Source organism: Canis aureus, chromosome 8 (genome assembly GCF_053574225.1).
Source record: "Canis aureus isolate CA01 chromosome 8, VMU_Caureus_v.1.0, whole genome shotgun sequence".
In the NCBI taxonomy this organism is placed as follows: Eukaryota; Metazoa; Chordata; class Mammalia; order Carnivora; family Canidae; genus Canis; species Canis aureus.
In genome coordinates, this window is record NC_135618.1 from 68,017,934 (window position 1) to 68,038,255 (window position 20,322).

At 40.4% G+C, this 20,322-nt stretch overlaps 1 protein-coding gene across 3 annotated transcripts in view; it reads left to right on the forward strand.

Annotated features, from left to right (window-relative positions):
- Nucleotides 1-18,238, forward strand: part of LOC144319578 (cytochrome P450 3A12-like) — a 79,512-nt gene extending 61,274 nt beyond the window's left edge. For all 3 annotated transcript variants that reach the window (XM_077907887.1, XM_077907888.1, XM_077907889.1), the window contains 7 exons: nucleotides 1,985-2,133; nucleotides 5,908-6,035; nucleotides 7,095-7,161; nucleotides 10,971-11,131; nucleotides 13,160-13,386; nucleotides 16,057-16,219; nucleotides 17,379-18,238. In XM_077907887.1, the coding sequence (XP_077764013.1) occupies nucleotides 1,985-2,133; nucleotides 5,908-6,035; nucleotides 7,095-7,161; nucleotides 10,971-11,131; nucleotides 13,160-13,386; nucleotides 16,057-16,219; nucleotides 17,379-17,474 (991 nt within the window). In that variant the 3' untranslated portion in view covers nucleotides 17,475-18,238. The remainder of the gene's footprint in view (nucleotides 1-1,984; nucleotides 2,134-5,907; nucleotides 6,036-7,094; nucleotides 7,162-10,970; nucleotides 11,132-13,159; nucleotides 13,387-16,056; nucleotides 16,220-17,378) is intronic.
- Nucleotides 18,239-20,322: the final 2,084 nt, after the last annotated feature.

The window sequence follows — 20,322 nt, forward strand, 5'->3', positions numbered from 1 at the left end:
ACCACGGGGGAGTATCTTCTGATTCTGTGTACTTTAAGTCCCTTGGCTTCTCCTGGAAGTTGTCAGTCTAGCTGATCTTCTGGGGGAGGGGCCTGTTGTGCTGATTTTCAGGTGTTAGCACTTGGGGGAGCTGCTGTGCCCCTGCCTGGTGCAGGGCTCGGTGGGGGTTGTTTACCCCGTGAGGCCGCAGGAGGAACAGCCCCAGTGGCGGGGCAGCTCTGGAAACCTGGATTCAGCTCCGGCAGGAACTCCGTCTGCAGGGCCTGGAGGCTCCAGGGCGGGGCCGCTGATGTGCTCAGCTGGGGCAGGAGCGTCCTCGCTGTCCTGGGCCCTCCCGGCCTCTGCCTGTCCCGGGGGAGGCGGGATCCTGGGCTGTGTCCCGGCGCCCTGTGCTCCGGAGCCTGCACTGGTGGATTCGCGCTCCCGGGCCGCGCAACCCCCTCCGCGGAGCCGCCGCTCGAGCCCCTCCGAGCTGCTCCTGGAACCGCGCAGCCCCCTCCGCACGGAGCCTCTTCCTCTGCCCGAGCCCCTCCGAGCTGCTCCCGGGGCCGCGCAGCCCCCTCCGCGGAGCCGCCGCCCGAGCCCCTTCAGCTGCTCCGGGTTCCGCCGGGTCCCGCCGTGCGCGCTGCAGCCCTTAGGGAGCTCGGCGCACTCTCCTGGGCGCGCAGTTGCTGTTACTGTCCCGGGGAGCCCCAGGGCATCCCCTCCCTTCTGGGTCCTGCTCCAACTCCCCGCGAGCCCCTTTCAGCCCGGGAAGGTCGGTGCAGCTCCTGCTCCTCCGGGACGGGGCTCTCCTGTCCTGGGGACACTCGCCCCGGCCTCAGCCCGGCTCCTCGCGGGCCCCTCCCCCTTGGAGGCCTTTGTTTCTTTATTTCTTTTTCCCCGTCTTCCTACCTTGATAGAAGCGCGAACTCTTCTCACTGTAGCATTCCAGCTGGTCTCTCTTTAAATCTCAGGCCGAATTCATAGATTTTCAGGATAATTTGAAGGTTTTCTAGGTAGTTTGGTGGAGACAGGTGATTTGGAGACCCTACTCTTCCGCCATCTTGCTCCTCCCCCCCTAAATACTAACTCTTATGACTATTTGTCCTTTCAATCTCAAAAGAGAGAAGGCCCTGCTCATGGGAGAGACTATATATATATATATATATATATATATATATATATATATATATAGACTATATATATATATATATAGACTATATATATATATTCTGGTATATTTTTTAATTATGCAGGATGAACAGATATATATTAGGATTGTCCTAGGAAAACTAGTGGTATATGATCACTTAGCTATGGCATCCCCTAAATCAATTTTGGTGTGACTTAATATATATTTTTTAACTAGGAACATTCTTAGTTGAACATTTTCCAGAAATAAGTGAGTCCTCAGGGCAATCTCAGATCAATGGAGATGAGACAAAATGGGTCTTTCAGGAGACTTAACAAGGGTGTAGAGAAAAGGGATGGTGTTCTTGGTAGCACAGAACAGGGTAGGGTGTTGGTGTCCGGTAATGTGCTAAGGAGGAATCAGCTCTGAGCATACAGACTGTGGTGAGAGAAGATCCAGTTCAGTTTCAGCTTTCTTGACTCCCTGAGAAAGGTTTAATTATTCCACCATTTTTCCTGCTCAGACACAGTGATTATCCACCTTCTACTGCCTATACTCAAAACACATTCATGTAATTTGTCTGATTTGGGGTCTCTATCCCTCCATGACTGAGCTCCTTGAGCTCAGAGGTGTGTCTAACTTGCCCTAGTATCCCCATCACCCCCAACACAAGGCCAGCTGCATCACTTGCACCTCATGAGTGAGTGTGATGGGATATAGATTCTTTAGATGATCCAGCGGGTGTTCTGGAAGTATGGCTCTTGTCTTGCCTGAACATTGGAATCTACATGCACTTCTTGCTGAATGTGTTGGCTGAGAATAGTAAAGAGGTGCTGATTTTATCATCCATGTCTTTGTTTTTCTACTCAGCATCTTTGGAGCCTACAGCATGGATGTGATTACCAGCACATCATTTGGAGTGAACATTGATTCCCTCAACAACCCACAAGATCCCTTTGTGGAAAATATCAAGAAGCTCTTAAAATTTGATTTCCTTGATCCATTTTTCTTCTCAATATGTACGTACAGTGCTATTTTCCTTTTTATCCTCCCTTCCTGTTTTCTCCCCTTCTTTCCTCCCTCACTTCCTCTTTTCCTAATTTCAACAACAATTTTATTGAGATATAACTTCATATAACATGTAAGTCCCCCTTTGAAAATGTACAATTCAATTTTTACAGTCTTGAGTGTTCATCAACCAAGGAATGGATTAAGAAAATGTGATATGTGTATACCATGGAATCTTATTCAGTCATAAAAATGGAAGAAAATCCTGTACTTGGACAACATGATAGATCCTGAGGGCATTATGATAAATGAAATAAGTCAGACAGGGAAAGACAAATACTGTATGACTTCAATTGCATGTGGAATAAAAAAAAATATAAAAAGGAGATCAGATCTATGGTTCCAGAGGCAGAGGCTGGGAATAGTACTTGAATGAAGGTGACCAAAGGTACAAACTTTCAGCTCTAAGATAAGTATCAAACTGATAAATACAACTTGATGACTGTAGTTAACACTGCTAGGGATGCCTAGGTAGCTCAGCTGTTGAGCATCTGCCTTTGGCTCAGGGCATGATCGTGGGGTCCTGGGATTGAGTCCCCCATCAGGTTTCCCACGGGGAGTCTGCTTCTCTCTCTGACTATGCCTCTGCCTCTCTCATGAATAAATGAATAAAATCTTAAACAAAACAAAACAAAACAAAAAGACACTGTTGTATGATGTATTTGTAATTTGCCAAGAGAGTAGTTTGTAGAAGTTCTCATCATAATGGTGGATAATTTTGTTTTTATAACTAAAGGAGAAGATAGATATTAATTAATCTTATTGTGTATCATTTCATTATATATGTGTGTCAAGTATATGCAGTACACCTTAACTTCTATAGTACAATATGTCTATTATAACTCAATGAAACTGAAAATTCTTCTTGTGCATTCAAAGATGTGTGTAACTTTTACTGCTGTCCATTGTTGGAATATTGTTTTCAACCCAGAAATCATGTACTTTTTTTTACTATTACTTTCCACTTTCCTTAGTTCTAAGCAACCACTAATCTACTTTTGTCTTAACAGATTTGTTTCTTCTGGACTCTTCATACAGAGAGTCATATAACATCTGATTTTTGTGGCTGCCTTCTTTCATTAGCATAATGTTTTCAAGATTCATCCATGTTGCAGCATGCATCAGAATCTTCTTTTTATGGCAGAACAATATTGCATTGAATAGACATATTGCATTTTGTTTATCCTTCCTTTATTTGGTGGACATTTGGGTGTTTCCAACTCTTGGCATTTGTGAATAGTGCTGCTATCCACGTATATGCACAAGTTTTTGTTTAAATACTTGTTTTCAATTCCTTTGGGTATGTACTCAGAGGTGGAATTGTAAAATAACTTTGCTATATTTGTACAACGTTTTACATTGTAACTTGCTAAGTTACTAAGATATAGTATGTTTAATTCAATGAGGAACTGCCAAACTGTTTTCCACCATTTCCACTAATAATGATATCATTGTACATTCCCACTAGTACAGCATGAAGGTTCTAGTTTCTGCCCATCCTTGCCAACATTTGGTCTACACTTGTCTATCTTTTTGATGATGGCCATCTGAATGGGTGTGAAGGGTATCCCATTGTGATTTTGTTTCGCATTTCCTGTGGCTAGTGAAGTTGAGCAACTTTTTATATGCTTGTTGCCTATTTCATAACTTCTTTAGATAAATATGTATTCAAATTCTTGGTTGGGATGTCTAGGGCAATGTTGAATAGAAGTGGCTATAGAGGGACACTGGGTGGCTCAGTGGTTGAGTGTCTGCCTTTGGGTCAGAGCGTGATCCTGGGGTCCTGGGATTGAGTCTCACAGTGGGCTTCCCATGGGGAACCTACTTCTTCCTCTGCCTATGTCTCTGCCTCTCTCTGTGTCTCTCATGAATAAATAAATAAATATTTAAAAAGGGAAGTGACTATAAAGGCATCCTTGTTTTGTTTAATCTTAGCAGGAAGTGTCCAGTTTATATTAATTGTGGTATCAGCTATGAGTTTTTTGTAGATGCCCTTTGTCAGGTTGAGGATATTCCCTTCTGTTGAGTGTTTTTATTGTTAAATGTGTTGGATTTTTGTTAAATACTTTTTCTGCCTGTATTGAGAAGACCATGTGGTTTTTAAAAAAAATTTATTATTGTATTGTATTGTATTGTATACTCTGGCATCACTGGGGTAAACCCCTCTTGGTTATGTTATATCCTTCTTTTGATTCATTGCTGGGTTCACTTGGCTAGTATTTTCTTGCAGATTTGTGATGTCATAAGATGACATGTCATAAGATATGTTGGTTGGTAGTCTTATTCTATTTTATTTTTTTGTTTGGTTTTAGTATTAGAGTAATAGTGACCTCATAAAATGAGTTTGGTAGTATTCCTACCTCTTCTGTTTTTTGGAAGAATTTGTACAAAATTCGCATTGATTCTACTTTAAATGTTTGCTAGAACTTAATTGTGAAACATACGGAGCTAATTGTTAGTAGTATCTTCACTACAAATTCAGTCTTTTTATTTGTCTTTCAGATTGCCTGTAGGTTTTTTTTTTTAACATCACTTTCTAGTTTGTCTTTTTCTAGGATTTTTCCATTTCATCTATTTTATTGGTGTATAGTTGTTCATAGTATTCCCTATATTCCTTATTATTTTTGTAATGTTGGCAGTAATCTTCTCTTTCATTTCTGATGATAGTAATTTGAATCTTTTCTCCTTTTTTTCTTGGTCAGCCTACCTAAAGGTCTTTTGAAAGATTCAGCTTTGCTTTTATTGAATTTTCTCTTTTTTTAAAATTCTTTTTTTTTTAATTTTTATTTATTTATGATAGTCACACAGAGAGAGAGAGAGAGGCAGAGACATAGGCAGAGGGAGAAGCAGGCTCCATGCACTGGGAGCCCGACGTGGGATTCGATCCCGGGTCTCCAGGATCGCGCCCTGGGCCAAAGGCAGGCGCTAAACCGCTGCACCACCGGGGATCCCCTTTTTTTAAAATTCTTATTTCATAAGTTTCACCTTTTGTCTGTGCTATATGCTTCCTTCTGCTTGCTTTAGTTTTAGTGTGCTCTTGTATTTTTGGCATGTTTTTGACAGAAAGCTCATTGCTTTGAGATCTTGGTTCTTTTTGATAGGCAGGTGTATATAATGATAAATTTCTTTTTGGTCATTGCTTTTATGATATCCCATGAGCTTTGGTATGTGATTTCTTCATTTTCATAATCTCTAAATGATTCTAAAGTGCCCATTTGATTTCTTCTTTGCCCACTGGCTGTATAGGAATGCATGTATAATTTCTACAGATTTGTGAGTTTCCCAATGTTGTTTGTGTTCTTGATTTCTAATTATATTCCATTGTGGTAAAAGGGCTACTGTGTATTATTTTCATTTTGACAACAATTTCTTAAACAGCATGATTAATTAAAGTAGCATATTATGGTCTAGTGTTTCCAAATAGGCTCTAGTCCAAAAATAAAAGGCTAAGATATTCAGGGATGTAGTCCTGTTCCTTTGGTCACTCCAGAGATGTGGCAGGAAACACTGATCTGACTGCGCTAGTGGTGGTCCCTATGTCTGACTTGCTCTGGCTCAGCCATTGGCTTGAAAATTCGAGGAAAAATCATAGAGGGAATAACTCCTGATATGAATGACTCCTGGTGTCTTTTAATCCTCTGATTGGAAGACAAAGTTATAATTTTCCAGGGAAATTTTGCATTTTCATTGTAATTTCAACTGTTTTTTTTTTTCCCCCTTTACAGTACTGTTTCCATTCCTTACCCCAGTTTTTGAAGTATTAAATATCTGGCTCTTTCCAAAAAGTGTTACTGATTTTTTCACAAAATCTGTAAAAAGAATGAAGGAAAATCGCCTCAAAGATAAACAAAAGGTAAATCCCATGGTGGTTATGTGTGGGTGTTCACTTTTGATCTTTTATTGAGCTGTATACATCCAATGTGCACACTTCTAAGTATATTTTTATGGTAGGTAGAGAACTATAGGATTTAGAGCAGAAGACTACAATTTTAGGGAGAATGAAAAAGGTGAAGGTCAGGGAAGGAGATAAGATGAGTCAGAGACAATGTTTAAAATTTAATAATAAACATAGCAACTAGTATGTCACTGCATAAACTTTAGTGAGAGAAAAACTACCACTTCCCTTCAATAAATTGGCAAAACATAAGAATTATTTTTAAAATCATTTTCCTGGTAGTGTAATTTTGCCAAATCTTACATTGGCAAAGAATCCCTTCAATTCAAATGCTTTTATCCTACTGTTCTCCAGGGGAAAGTCCCATCAGGCACCTGGTGGAATATAGTCTGTGTTAAATTTGAGCCTGTCATAGTCTGGAATGGGTAGAAGTCTTCTCTGGACACTGAAGCTGCAAGCTGGCTAAGCCAGCTTTGCCTTCATGAGGCCTGATGGCCAGCACTAGGATGTGTGTAGGACAAGGAGACAGGGCTGATATCACTGAATATTGTGCAGAGGTCTGGGAGAGTGGGACATTGGAAGATGCTGACACAGAAGCTGCTTATGGACTCTGCAGAGGTCAGGGGATTGGTCTATGTGGCTATTCATTAAGAATTAAGGCTGGAAGAAAGGACTGAAGTCAGGTACTTTCTCCTTAGCTAGTAGATGTGACAGGAGAGGGATCAGGCAACTCTTGGGCCAAGAAGGTATGTTCAAAAGTCAGAGAAGCTGAGGATCAGACAGAGCAAGATCCAAAAAGCAATGGAACATAATGGCTGGATTCCTGTCAGGGAAACATCCTGCTCTCCAAGATTTATAGCTGGACATTTTGTTCTCTGACAACACTAGTCAAACTTCTGGAAATTTTTAGAGGTAAAGGGCCATATTCTCAGGAAAGATGTTATGTATTGTACCTCTGATTTATTTCTGACTTCACAAGTGATTTTTTGTCATTGAAATTTATCTTTCTGTTTCTAGCATCGAGTGGACTTTCTTCAGCTGATGATTAACTCCCAGAATTCTAAAGAAACAGACACTCATAAAGGTAGGCAAGGAGAGCTTCAGAGGGCCATTGATGGGGTGGCTCAGAGAGATGGGTGTGATTCTGAGGTGTGGAGGATGATTTTTAGCAGATGAAATTTTGTCAAATAAAGACACATGTTCAAAAAAAAAAAAAAAGACACATGTTCAGATACAAATGGTAGTCAGAGCATTTTCCAGGAAAACAAGTCCACAAGTTTTTTCAAAGCTTGAAGGGCAATGATAGGCAAACAATCAGTGGTCTCCCACAGGGAGCTTGTTTTTTTCTTTCTTTTTTTTTTTTAAGATTTTATTTATTTATGAGAGACAGAGAGAGAGAGAGAGAGAGAGAGAGAGAGAGAGGCAGAGACACAGGCAGAGGGAGAAGCAGGCTCCATGCAGGGAGCCTGATGTGGGACTCGATCCCGGGATTCCAGGATCACGCTCTGGGCCAAAGGCAGGCGGTAAACCGCTGAGCCACCCAGGGATCCCCAGGGAGTTTGTTTTTAATGTCAATCCTGCAGCCTAATCCAGATCCAGTTAATCAGAACCTCTGCCTGGAAATTCACATCAGGATTCATTACATCAGGAGGCACATGGCCCCAGTGTTGGTGACCTTAACTTGACACACTTGGTTAAATTTGTGTTCACTGGCTTAGTCTACTGGAAGTTTTTTTTTTTTTTTTTCCTTTTCGTAATTAGGTAGTAACTGGTGCAGGATGCTTTTGTGACTTTGTGCATATTGTGTTTCTCTTAAACTGTTCCCTACTACTTTTATCATCCACAGATGATCTTTGACTATAACCATTATTACTATGATGGTCACAAAATAATGATTTTCTACTTCCACCATTCTTCTACATTCTGAGTGATAGTCCATTGTTAGGGTGAGCTTTCCATTCCTTATTGTATTTGTTTATTTATATATGTCAGTATGATCTCTTATATTACTAACTTAGTCTCTTACATCGTTTTTTTTTTAAGATTTATTTATTTATTTATTTATTTATTTATTTATTTATTTATTTATGATAGACATAGAGAGAGAGAGAGAGAGAGAGAGAGAGAGAGGCAGAGACACAGGAGGAGAGAGAAGTAGGCTCCATGCCGGGAGCCCGATGTGGGACTTGATCCTGGGACTCTAGGATTGCGCCCTGGGCCAAAGGCAGGCGCTAAACTGCTGAGCCACCCAGGGATCCCTCTTACATCGTTTTTTATTTAGATCTCCAATTCTCTCAGATTTTTCCTCTGGAAGCCCTTTTTAGTGGGTTCCTGTGTCCTTTTTTCTTTCTTCTTTCTTTATGTTTCCAATAGACTTTATTTTTTTATAGCAGTTTAGGTTCACTGCAAAATTGACTGAAAGACATAGAGATTTATCCCATATTCCTCTTGCCCCATCTACATACAGCATCCTCCATTATCAAAAGTCCACACAATATGGTAATTTTGTCGTAATCGATATACCTACAATGACACATTATTACCACCCAAAATCCATAGTTTACATTACAGTTTACCCCTAAAGTTGTACATTTTATGGGCTTTGACATATGTATAATGATGTGTAACCACCATTATAGCACATAGAGTATCTGTATCCTTTTCCCATATTATTTTCTGAGCATTTCCTTGCATTCTGGTGTGAGACATTCCAGATTTCTCTTTTGTTTCCCCTGACGAGCCTTGGAATCAGCCATTTCTCCGAGAAACTCTGATTTTTTTTTTAGTGAGAATAGTATTTAGAAACCAAAATCTGGGATCCCCCAGTACTCATTGCTACTAGGGTTTCTTTGCTTCTATTTCCTCTCAGTGAGCCAAGTTAAGAACATCAAATATATTTACACAGGACTGACCAACATAAACATTTGTATATCTATCCATAACCAGTAATTTAATTATGATCTCTGTGTTTGAAAGAAAAGAGGAGGCTTGATTTATAGTTGTTTTTATGACAGATATATTTCCATTTGGTTAAATTCAAGCTATCTATGGTTTGACAGTCATCTCACAAAATTCTTGAATATAACAGTTGATTCTAGAGAAAAAGGATGGGCTTACTCTATCATACCACTAATATATATATATATATATATATATATGTATAACTAATGTCTCTATCTATCTATCTATCTATCTATCTATCTATCTATGTAGTTCTACTATTTTCTGTGATGAAGGAAATATTTTATATATGCTTGGTCCTGTACAGAACCACTTCATGTGATTATTCAGTATGTGACATGTGGGTAGTGTCACTGAGATCTGAATCTTTTTTTTTAAGATTTCATTTATTTATTTGACAGAAAGCGAGAGCAAAAGCAGGGGGAGTGGCAGGCAGAGGGAGAGGGAGAAGCAGGCTCTCTGATGAGCAGGGAGCCCAATGTGGGGCTCGTTCTCAGGACCCGGAGATCTTGACCTGAGCCATGAGCCAAAGGCAGATGCTCAACTGACTGAGGCACCCAAGCACCCTGAGATCTGAATCTTATACTGTATTTAATATATCTAATTAAAATTTAAATATAAATAGCCATACCGGCAAGAAGCTACCAATTGGACATCACAGCCCTAAACATTTATTATCATGGGATCCATGGAAATGGAGGGCAAGAATATGATGGTTGAATTATCTAGGGCAGCATAACAAAGTATGACTGGGAAATCAGAATTTTGTATATTTTTCTTGTACTTTTTATATTATTTTTAGTTTTGAGTTATGTGTTTGTGGTAGGTCAGTGCTCTTAGTATCTAAATGTCCTAATACAGTTCTGATTAAAGAGATTAGAGCATGACCATGCTGAGTTTCTGCCAGGAGAAAATCAAAGGATATGCCAACATCTTCATAGTGGGGCCATTCATTAAGGGGGGTGACATTCAGACCATGATTGAATAAGTATTGCTAATTCCATTCACTGGATTCAGTTTGTCTAAATTTCATGCTGGCCTATACCCTGCTATTGACACATTCTTTCTTCTGCTCAATGGTGGCATTACTTATCCTAGTTCCATCACCACTCTTCTAGCTTTTTGTCTGTTGTAGTTTCTGTACATATTGGAGATCATGCACTTGCGAAGTTGTGTGCCAGGTCTTCTACTAGCTAAGACCTCTGAAAGGTATAATCCATGCTTCTCAAGCTAGGTTGTTCACACAAATCACCACATCTCATGAAAGCTCAGACTTTGATTCGATAGTTCTAGGGTGAAGTTTGAGATTCTGCATTTCTAATAAACTCCCAGATGCTGCAGATGCTGATGGTCCATGGATCGCTCTTTGAGCAACAAGAATTTATCAGTAGACAATATTGTTCTCTTCACTTTCCACAAATATGTTTGGATGAAAGATCATTCATTTTTTCCTGACAATTGAGTCTTAGTATCACAAACTCTCTAAATAAATTTAAGTTCTCTTTTAGCTAGAAGAATATAAATTTTCCTGGGGGAGAATGGTATCCCATGTTACTTACGACTGAAGTACTTTTAGGATCCTCCAAAGGTCATGCTGATAACACCATGTACGTTAGACAGAAATGCCATCTCCTGAAATTACCTATCTGTGTTGGTGCGGAGGGTGGCACTAGCAGGAGCAGATGGCCAAGAATAGTATAGACCATAGGAAGAACCAGATCAAGATAACTTCTGGCTTTTCTGGCTCTGTAAGATAGACATCAGAGTGCAAACCACTCTGAGTTTGATTCTGAATTGCTTTTACATTTTCCCCAAGGGAATTGGGAGTTTCAAATGGACTTCTCATTATCTAAAGTGTGGTTTTTTTTTTTTTTTTTGTTTTTTTTTTTACATTCACCTGCTATAGCTAAAATGTGTTTCTTCTCCTTTTAGCTCTATCTGATTTGGAGCTGGTGGCCCAATCTATTATCTTTATTTTTGCTGGCTATGAGACCACTAGCACTTCTCTTTCCTTCCTTATGTATGAATTGGCCACTCACCCTGATGTCCAGCAGAAACTGCAGGAGGAGATTGATGTGACTTTCCCCAATAAGGTGAGGGGGTTATACCTGAAGAAGGGAGTCAGTGTAGGTTTGGTTATGTCTCAGTAACAGATTAGCCCTCAAACCTAGTAGGTTTTCATAAAAAGGTTTACTCCTATTTCCACATTCGCATGTCAGATATGGGCCTTAGCAGAAGTTGGGAGTGAGTCTCTGCTCCATACAGTTATTGGTGATACCAGGTAAAGAGGCTCCATTTTCTTATACCTGCATTATCTAGAACCTGGGGACTTATTGTTTGCTTGGTAATAAGGAACTATGTGTTACTCACTTGATTTTCAAATGTTTGGCTCCAGACTTACATACATCTCATCAGTTCACCCCTCATTTGCAAAATGGTTTCCCGTAAGTTCATGTGAGCTAGGAAATATGGGGGTCTCCATGATCCTGGGTGAGCAGTGTATGATTCTACTACTTTCTACTACACACCCTATGAAGTGTCAACTCTATTATTTCCATTTAACAAGTCAGGAAACTGAGCTATAGAGAGACAATATGACATTCTTAAACTATCACATAACTAGTAGTGTAGAATTCAAGCTAGGAGCCAAGTGCTTGGATCCTGATTGACCTCTAATCTGTACAATGTTGGGACTTACACAAAGCAGCAAGTGATAGACATATATTGCCCACACTGTTTTCAGATTTCTGCCCATCCTGAAGTTCCCTTCTTATGAAGAGACCTGACCCCTGGGTCTGGAGTGGCCTGTTTGGCAAACAGTGAGCCTCCAAAGTGACAACTAGGAGACCCTTCCAGCAACAGAGGGTGGGGCTTAGAACAGGGTTCTGATCCCCTGTATTACTTTTCCTAGAACTGAAATTGTGTGCCCACAATTGGTAGCATCCAATTGTAGCCTTCTCTTGCCCCATTTGCGTTGAAAGAAAGTAGTGTCTCCCCAAATTATTTAGTGTTTTTCTCCAAATATTGTAAATAGAATTGAAAAACTAGGAAGGCAGGATATTTCAACTAGGACAGTTTATGAGGAAGAGGGGAGTTTTCTGTGGCACATTCTCCTTTCATGATACAGATGTGTCGCCCCTGTTTTGAAAGGAACAAAAGACTTCAACAGATTTCATTTAAGATTAAGGGCCATAGGGAAGGGAAAATATGATTAAAACAGAGAGAGAGTTGGGATTCTGGGTGATGGGCACTGAGGAGGGCACTTGATGAGATGAGTACTGGGTGTTATACTATATGTTGGCCAATAGAACTTCAATAAAAACAAATGAAAAAAAAAAAAAACAGAGAGAGACAAGCCATAAGAGACTCTTAAGTATAGGAAACAAATGAGGGTTGCTGGAGAGGAGGTGGAAGAGGGGTTAGGGTAGTAGGGTAATGGGCATTCAGGAAGGCACTTGATGTAATGAGCGCTGGGTATTATATGAACTGAGCAGTCAGTTCTAATTCTAATTCTTCCTCTGAAACTAATAATACACTATATGTTAATAAAATAAATTTAAACAAAAAATGTAGAAAAAAGGTCAAGGGTCACACTCTATTAGTCACTTTTGTTCACACAAGGAAGAAAAACCATTACCTGGTAGTGGGAAGGATTTCAGGCCCTGTGTAGGAGATCGTCATAGTGGTCTCCCCCAGTCATTACTATTGCTGCTTACGTCTATGACTCACATGTCAGTGAGCCATTGAGTAGATCAAAGGACATGCTAGACATTCAAATGTCCACAAATACTCTTTACCAAAATACATGATTCTTAGGTGTTCCTAATACTTCAGTAGTAGTATATACAGTGCATTGAACTTTGATCCCAAATCTCAATTTTTAAAAAGATTTTATTTATTTATTTATTTATTTATTTATTTATTTATTTGAGAGAGAGAGAGAGAGAGAGAAGGTAGAGACACAGGCAGAGGGAGAAGCAGGCTCCATGCAGGGAGCCTGACGCAGGACTTGATCCCGGGTCTCAAGGATCACACCCTACGCTGAAGGTGGCGCTAAACAGCTGAACCACCCGGGCTGCCCCCAAATCTCAATTTATCAAAATCTGTTTCTTTCCTTCCAGGCATTGCCCACTTACGATGCCCTTGTGCAGATGGAATATCTGGACATGGTGTTGAATGAAACTCTCCGATTATACCCAATCGCTGGTAGACTTGAGAGGGTCTGTAAGAAAGATGTGGAAATCAGTGGTGTGTTCATTCCCAAAGGGACAGTGGTGATGGTGCCAACCTTTACTCTTCATCGAGACCAGAGTCTCTGGCCAGAGCCTGAGGAATTCCGACCTGAAAGGTACAGGGAACCCTGCAAAGGGGAACCCACCCTCATATTGGAGGATATTCTGTATTTTCTTAGTATAGATGACAATCGTGTGGTGGTACAATGATTTATTTGTACATTTTTTTATTCTTAGAAGTATTTTTCTTGTTACAAAATGAACATTATTGTCCAAATTTTACAAACTCTAGTTGAGAATAAAGAAAATTAACATCATCACCAGTCACAATATATCAGGATTATTAATCATGTGATGTATGTCCTTGTGGATGTTTTTCTATGCATATATAGAAGCTTAAAAGTTAAGATGGCATTATATATTTTTGAGGTACTGAGTTAATGTAACAGTAAATTATAAACAACGTACCATAATTGTGTTTGTGATTATATGTATATACATAATATACTTAACCATTATCTTAATTAAGAAAATGGGACTTTTTGTTACTTTAGTGTTTCTGTCCTCTTTAGCTCTCTGGATTTACTCCTTAGATTTTCGCATTCTGTGTTTGTAACCCTGCGCCACCATGTCCGCTAGGTATAGTGTGAGGACAGTGGCTGTGGTGCTGAGAGTTCACATCCCTGGCAGGAGGAGCAGCAGCCTGAGGACAGAGTGTGCTGGAGACCTGATAGGTCCTGTGCTGTCTGTGGTTGCAGTTCTAAGCATCTCTCATCTCTCTAGTATCTGGGATTTATCCAAAGTGAGGTCATCTGTTCTCTAGCCATTTAGACATCCTCCTTGGAGGGGTCTTGAGTTTTCTCTTCTGGGAATTCAGAGCAGAGTCTGGCTTTGGGTAAGCCTGAATTCTGCAAAAGTCCATGCTTTCCTGTTTATTGTATTGGTGGGCAAAATTTGGATGAGTTTTTAGAGACCTAGATGTTTAGCCCCCGACTAAAAGTCCCTGTTAGCAGAGCTCTTTTCTGGGCTCATGGTGTCCTTAGTGCTAGCAATGCGTCTACACATAGTACTTGCTGAAAGAACTTAGAGTTGACCAAGTCATCTGTTTTCTGGACCAGGAGACCTGATGGCTCCTACAAGTTCAGCTGTTCAGTCTCCTATAGCTTCTCAAACAGAAACCAGTGATCACTTCTGTACTTGTTTATGATTCATTCAGCCATGAGAGGAAGTGCTTACCTACATGTGTTAGGAACTGTGCCAGGTAGTGAAATCCATGTATTAAAAATATCAATTATGAATAATTAAAAAGATTTTATTTATTATTTCAGATAGGCAGAGAGTGAGTGAGAGAGTGAGAGAGAGAGAGCACAAGCAGGGGGGAGGGACAGAAGGAGAAGCAGGATCCCTGTTGGGCAGGGAACTTGATGTGGGGCTCCACTGGAGTACCCTAATATCATGACCTGAGCCAAAGGCAGACACTTAACCAACTGAGCCACCCAGGTACCCCTTATGGATAATTTTTTAAAAAGATTTTATTTGTTTGAGAGAAAGCAAGCATAAGCAGGGGGAGGAGCAGAGGGAGTAGAAGCCCCAATATGGGGCTTGATTACAGGACGTGAAGATCATTCCCTGAGCCAAAGGCAGATGCTTAACCATCTGAGCCACCCAGTCTCCCCTATTGCAGAGAATTTTTGACACATGCACAAACATTATATAGACACAAGTCTATGAAATACTTTTAATGAATTTATATATGCCCACCACCTGCCTAGTAACTACTAACCCATATCAGCTACTCCATCCACACACCATTATAATTCTTTTACTGTTTTCCATATTATTTTAAGGCATATCATGTAAACATTTCAGTATGTTCTTCATGATAAAAGGAGTTTAAATAATACCTCACCTAAATGCCATTATCATTTTCCCAAATCCACATGTGTCCTGAATATAAGTATTAAGGAATGAATTTTTAAAAAAGATTTTATTTATTTATTCATGAAAGTGTGTACAGAGAGAGAGAAAGGCAGAGACACAGGCAGAGAGAAAAGCACAGTCAGAGAGAAGCCCGATGTGGGGCTCAATCCCTGGACTCCAGGATCATGCCCTGGGCCAAAGGCAGGCGCTAAACCGCTGAGCCACCCAGAGATCCCAAGGAATGAATTTTGAATGAAGCATAGGTCTAACCCCAAAGGAATTTATAGTGTCTTAGAACAGATAGACAAAAACTCAATGATTATAATGATTATACATAGATCTAAGTATCATTATAGTGGAGTAGCGTCACGTGCCCATGTAAATCATGTGAAAATCTTTTCCGTGTAAGTGGTTGGGAATGGTCCTAGCAGGGAGTGTAGGGATGTGAAGGGAAAAATAACAATGGTATAACATAGGAGGCATTTCTCTACTTCCTTTTTCTATGAGCATGTGACCAACATAAGTGGGAATGGAGGCATCAACCTACCTTTCCTCCAGTCAGGCTCATTTCCTGCTTGCCTTTCAAAGTGTGAACATCACACCACCCTCAATATAATTCTATTGTCTAAGGTAAATCTTTTCAACAGCTTTATGTCATGTCCTCAGCAAGACTGAATGCTCCCATAGGGCAAGGGGAATCCAACGACCTGTAGCTTACAATTGTCATAGCAGAATAAGCATAGCAGGATTACAGTAAACAACCCATCAAAGTTTCCTATATACTCCTGGTTGAGAACCCCAAACATGTACTTCTTGTGGTCTTTATGATTAACTAAACTTGTTTTCCACTTCCATTGTGGAGCCAGGTTCAGTAGGAAGAACAAGGACAGCATAAATCCTTATACATACCTGCCTTTTGGAACTGGACCCCGAAACTGCATTGGAATGAGGTTTGCGATCATGAACATGAAACTTGCCCTTGTTAGGGTCCTGCAGAACTTCTCCTTCAAACCTTGTAAAGAAACACAGGTCAGAGAGATAACGTTCTGCATAAATAGTGTTTTATTGGTTTTTTTTTAACTAAGAGATATGAAATAGATGTGTGTGTGTGTGTGTGTGTGTGTGTTTGTGAGCGAATGTGCTCATTTATCCTTAGTAATTTGTTCTATCAGCCCAGTAATCTATTAGAGTCATCTGTGGCCTTGAAGGGTCCTTTAGCTCTTGAGTGCCACATCTGTGATTCATAACCGCCCAACCATAAGGGTCATCTGTCAGTATAGTTCACATGAAATTATTATGCACAGTCCTTTGATCTTGAGCAGTGTTTTAAATCTCTTTCAAGTCCACTGAAAGGAAAGGAACACGTTGTGCACAATCATGATGTGCAATGTGGTGATAACCATGATGTGACTTTTGAATGATGCTCTTCTCCACTACAATTTATAGACACTATTGTGACCATGGTTCTCAACCTTGGTTTTACTCTGAAGTCAGTGGGTTCATTAAAAATCCTATATTCTAACATAATTCACCCAGAGAATGGCTTTAAATGTGTCCCCACTGATTCTCAAGTGCAAGCAAGGTTGAGAGTCACTGGTGTGAAACATGCCTGACTGATGTGAAGGAGTCCCATGGTCCAGGCCATCCTAGCTACTTGGCTCCACCTTCTCCAGTCAGGCTGTGCTCCCTTTCCATGCTAGTCTGTTATCATGGATGGATGTTTCCATGGGAGAGAGTACAGGATGTTTATCAGTGTAGATGTTCATATGATAAAATGTGTAATAAACACTCAGGATGGCCTACAAGCTTCAACGTATACAAAATTATCTCTCTCACTTTTCAAAATTGTTTGCCATAATGGGTAAGAATCTGTCTTAAATTTAAATACTCATCCTTTTTACTTAAAATTTAAATATAAAAGTATATAAACCAATATGAGTTTGTCCCCAGCCTGGTACTGAGTGGGTGGTCAGTAGATACTCTGTTGAATGAGTGATGGATGAATGCTTACATACTCCAGTCTTGACAACTTACAGAATAATTTTAAAGAATCAGAGATATATGAATCTATAAGTAGTATTTATATATTTGTAATGCATTATTGTCTTTCATATATCTTGCCTGCTTTGCTTCTGTTGTTAGCTGGATTTTCATGGTCGTTTCTCATATACTTGTTTAACTGTTGCAGATCCCCCTGAAATTAAATGCTCAAGGGATTATTCAACCTGAAAAGCCCATTGTTCTCAAGGTTGAGCCAAGAGATGGGAGTGTAAATGGAGCCTGACTTTCCCTAAGGACTTCCTTTTGTTCTTCAAGAAACTATCCCAGAACACCAGAGACCTCAATTTCCTTTGATTATGTGGTTTCACTCATGTAGGGAATATAAGAAATAGTGAAAGGGGTTGTAGGGGAAAGAAGGGAAAATGAGTGGGAAAAATTAGAGAGGGTGACACAGAATGAGAAACTCTTAACTCTGGGAAATGTACAAGGGATAGTGGAAGGGGAGGCAGGTGGGGGGATGGGGTGACTGACGGGCACTGAGGAGGGCACTTGACGGGATGAGCACTGGGTGTTACAATGTATGTTGGCAAATCAAACTTCAATAAAAAATATATTAAAAACCCCAGAAATGATCCCTGGGTGGCGCAGCGGTTTGGCGCCTGCCTTTGGCCCAGGGCGCGATCCTAGAGACCCGGGATCGAATCCCATGTCAGGCTCCTGGTGCTCGGAGCCTGCTTCTCCCTCTGCCTGTGTCTGCCTCTCTCTCTCTCTCTCTCTCTCTCTGTGACTATCATAAAAAAAAAACAGAACAGAAATGAAGGTGGGCTTCATGTACAACCTGTGACAGATGACTAGGGATTCCACACATTCATTTAGCTTTCTCTGGTATCTGTGTAGAGCATTATATATTATGGGGAATAAAGGAAGTAGCTCATAAGTGCCAGACATGTAGACACAGTTTATCTGTTTCACACAGACTACCCCCAGTTTGTACCATCTACTACCCTGAGTGTTGATCTAGAATATAACTTTATCAACAAACTTTAATGGAAACAGGAATTATTGTGGTGGTGGTGGTAATGACATTTATATCACATGTCTTATTTGGAATATTCTACATTGAATATTACACTTAGCAAGTCAATCAACATCTCTTTACAAAAGTATTAACATGGCTTCATCCACATTAAGGGGGAATCTATAGAACTGATGAGTAAGAGCCAGTGAATGAATGCTTTGACCATTACAGTCCCTGGGTGAATGGAGCTTGTTCAGAACTCCGATGTGCTCAGTTAAGATAGGTGAGAGTTAATCTACTGTGACTTTGCCTATTGCTCAGAATGTATATTTCTAGTTTAATTCTACAGGTTTTGGATCACATGTTTTTTTTATATCTCTTGATTGAGGCACTTGGTATTATATTATTAGTTTTGATTTAATATTTTCGTGTCCTCTTCCCTGCTGTTCTGGTAGGCAGCGAACATATTTGTCTTTGTGTTCCAGCCTCAGCTCCCAACTGTCCTGACACAATGAACATCAAATAAGAGACGGTTGGTTGTCCAGTTGTTTGGGAAGAAAGGCTAAAAGCATTTGTCTGTTTCAGCTGGTATCAGAAGATGAATAGGATTCTTCCTTTCCAACTGTCCCTTCCAGCCCCTTCTTTCGCTTCTCCTCTCCTTTTCCTTTGTTTTCCTTCCTAGATAATTCAGTCCTTAAGCCATAGGTGGGGCACAGGCGAGAGGGTAGCCTCACATTGGAGGTCAGGGACAGAGAAGCGAGTCACAGTGACCTGACTCCAAGTTAGAGACTGAGTAGGGTGGGGAGGGGGTCCACATGGAGTGTGTCCACATGGAGCATTCTGGCATGGCTGTGGGAGCCCAAGCTAGGTGAGAAGGGTGTCCATATGGAGGCGTGGCTGGTAAGAGCCCCCAGAGCCTAAATACAGTGTATAGAACCCAAGTAAAATTGTGGGGGTATTCATGAGTGTTGAGGGATGGAGTAGGGATTAGTTACATGGGGGGGATTTATCAAATAAGTAAATATATTAATGATAAATGGTTTCAGGAGTTTCTTACCGTAAGAGTAGGGAGTCATTGATTTAGAAAGGGAGAAAACCAAAAGAAGCCTATATAGTCAGAGATTGAAAGTGAGGGTGTCAATGTAAAGTCCTGCTTTTCTATAGATAGATGATAGATTGGTAGAAATGTTTGTCTCTGTGTGTAAAAACACATTTCCCCTACCTCTCTCCACAGATAGTTCTTAGAAACGGTGACTTTGTAAGAGCCTTAAGAACACCTTGTATCCAAATCTTGGCTTATAAATGTCATTTTCCACTAAAAAGAACTAGAGCTTCTCAGATACATGGCTGATTCCACTCTGAGACAGCACATGATGAACTTGGAGCAGGTTGTGCTACACAGTGATAGGGACATGTCCAAGGAATGCAGAGCCAGCTTGAGGGGCTTCACCCACCCATAAAGCATGATTTGGGTATCATGATAACTAACAATAAGAAGAGATTATAACCCCTTGAATAAAATAGGAAAACAAATACACAAAGGTGGAGATAAATACAGAGATAGATTACAATTGATGAGGACACTCACACAGTTTCAGAGTACTAATGCTGAAACACTCACGAGTTACCAAAAGGAAAGAGCAACTCATACAGTGGAGCCCTAGTTGACCAGTAAGCATCATCAGGAACAGGAGGAAATGATGGCAAATCACCCTATAAGATGCAGTGAGAAAAACTCAGTGGCACCTCTGGGATATGCTTGCCAAGGAGGCAAACCTGAAAGAAATCCTGAAAAAAGTCAGACAAACTGAAGTTGAGGAATACCTACTCCTAATCTGTAGCTGGTGTGTATTCTTCTACAAAGTCAAGGTTCTTAAAGTTATAAAAAAGAAAAAACAAGTCAGGATTGGAGTCACTTACCCCCAAACCTACCTCACAGCAAACAACACCTAATTATTAGGTTCAAGCTATCCCTGGAAGGTGACCTTCTCAGAGTGCATCTGGCATGATACTTAATGTGGAAAACCCATAAGACTCCATCCCAAAATGGCTAGTTCTCATACAGCAATTCAGCAATGTGGCAGGATATAAAATCAATGCACAGAAATCAGTT